The following is a 2,399-nucleotide window of genomic DNA, read 5'->3' on the forward strand; positions in this document are numbered from 1 at the left end:
CATTCCATGCTGCTAGATTAATAAATATATTATTTAAGAAAAAGAGTAATAAATATATAATATTGGTCAGTTACTTAAAATTAAGTTTTAGCATTAAACGCGGAGCAATCGAAGAGACCCCAGTATAGCCGGCCTCATGATTTTCCATGACATGATTTCACACGTTAAAATCACATCAAATAAAACGAAAAAACTTCCCTTGCTTTCTCAGAACACTCCAAAACTCATAATTCTCTCACTTTCCCAAACTTTCTCTCCCTCCAAACAACCCCTTTCAAGGCTTTATAACTCGATACCAATCTCTCGCTTTCTCTCCCTCCTCTCTCTCAAAAAACCCATATTTGAAATACAAGGAATCAATGAGCAAAACCAAGTCATCGTCGAAGAAGGGTGGTAACCTGTTCATGTGTTTTAGACAGGAGGAGGTTGACCCGGATGTGTCGGGTCGGGTCGAATCGGTTGTGACGTACATCGCCATGAGAAAGAAGGGAAATAGTCACGTTGTTTTGCCCGCGGCCGACGAAGAAGACACCGGAATAAAAAAATCTGGTAGCCGTAGATTTTCCATGGCCGTGGTAATTTTTATTTCTTGTCATATTACTTTGCTAATAAACAAATAAAAATTATTATTTAATATATATATATATATAAGTGCATTGTGATCCATTATATAATATTGAGACTGATCAAATCCTTTTAAAAAGGAAAAAAAAAAAGCAATAATGGGTTTTTTTTTTCTAATAATATCTAACATTTTGTTTGGGAGACCAAGAAGAGCAAGAAAGGAAAATCAGATACAAAGTCATCTTCAAAGTTAATAAGTGAAAGTGCAAGATTCAACTATCAAGTATCGACTAACAATGATGATTTTGATTATGGGCAAAGAATTCTTTCTAGAAGTGTATCGGCTTTGGCTACATCATCTGCTTTAGCCATTGCTAATACTAACAGTTCTGGTACTACGTCTACACTTTGTTCTTCGTGTTCATCGTCTTTGATCACCGAAACGACACCGTTTGTTGGGTCAGATTCTGCGAAGTTGGTCAAGTACGACAGAGGCTACGAGAGTTGTGATTGTGGTTTGGTTTTGATGATTCTGAGTCTATTTGTGTTGGTTTTTTGGGGTAAACTTTGTGCTATTTTTTGCACTACCACGTGGCTTTTCTTGATGCCACGTTTGATGATGCCAGTGAAGAAATCGTCCACGTCATCATCGGCAAAGTCTAATTCTTCAACTTCTTCTTCGTCGTCGTCGGAGTGTAAGTCGCCGGAAGATTGTAAAGGAAGAAATACTCTTAGGTTGAAGTGATCGTGGGAGCTTTCGTTGTGTGTAGATAAAGAAAGTGGCAAACTCAAAGAAAAATAATCTCAATTATGGAAACGACGATGTTGGGACAATTAATTCTGGCTGCAATGAAGCATCGGTGCCTTATTTTTTTTTTTAAGAAAAAAAACAAAACAAAACAAAAAGTTTCTATTTTTGTTGAGGAATTTGTATTAAAAAAATTAATAAAATAATATATAGTGGGATAATTTTGTTTAGAAAAGTACAACCATATTGACGTGGAAGAGTAACAAAATAAAATAATGTTTTGTCACGTTACTTGTTTAGATCTTGTGTTATGACAAATTTTTATTTAGATTCTATGTTTTGTAAAATTGTTCAAATAAAACCCTAAATTCGATTTTGTTTACATTTTTCTCAACTGAAATCACAAATAATTTACCAAACTAACAGTTCAGAATAAAAATGCTTAAAATTGTGATGTTATATTCAATTTTTTCTTCATTAAAATTGAGTTCAGGGATCTATTTAAATAATTTTAGAAAATATAGAGTCCAAATATAAATTTTTTAAAACAAATGATCCAAACAGATAATCAGAAAAAATACATGATCCAAAAAAGTATAAACACTAAAATAAAATATTTTAGAGTAATGTGACAATTTTGGGCAATGTGTGGGGCCCTATTTATGTAATGTAGATTTATTTGTGATTAATTTAGAATGACACTTTTTTAGAGCATCTCAATGTAGTGTAAAAAAGTTTGTGCAATATTATATTTAACACATCTTACAAAAATAATAACTCCAACAATTTTTCAAAAAGTATGTCAAATTTGTCACATGCTAAAAGTTGTGTCAAATTTGGCACAAAATATAACATGAGCCAAATTTAGCTCATCAATAAATATTACTTTTTTATTTACCATATTGCCACTAATTATTATAATTGTGTAGTTGAAAATTAATGATCAATCATATATAAATTTTTATTTATATTTTTTAATGACAAATTTCTTGGAGTACATAATTTAGATAATAAAAAATAAAAAACAAATTCATTTTTGTATGATCTCAATAAATATTAAATGAATTATTGATTTTTTTTTGTAAAT

General features: G+C 31.1%; 1 protein-coding gene across 1 annotated transcript; it reads left to right on the forward strand.

Moving 5' to 3' along the window:
- Positions 1–359: 359 nt before the first annotated feature.
- Positions 360–1,344, forward strand: LOC133821754 (uncharacterized). Its single transcript, XM_062253899.1, has 2 exons — positions 360–575; positions 767–1,344. Exons 1-2 carry the CDS (start codon positions 360–362, stop codon positions 1,307–1,309), a joined length of 759 nt encoding a protein of 252 aa, XP_062109883.1. The 3' UTR covers positions 1,310–1,344.
- The last annotated feature ends 1,055 nt before the right edge of the window (positions 1,345–2,399 follow it).

This window comes from Humulus lupulus, chromosome 3 (genome assembly GCF_963169125.1).
Source record: "Humulus lupulus chromosome 3, drHumLupu1.1, whole genome shotgun sequence".
NCBI classification, from domain to species: Eukaryota; Viridiplantae; Streptophyta; class Magnoliopsida; order Rosales; family Cannabaceae; genus Humulus; species Humulus lupulus.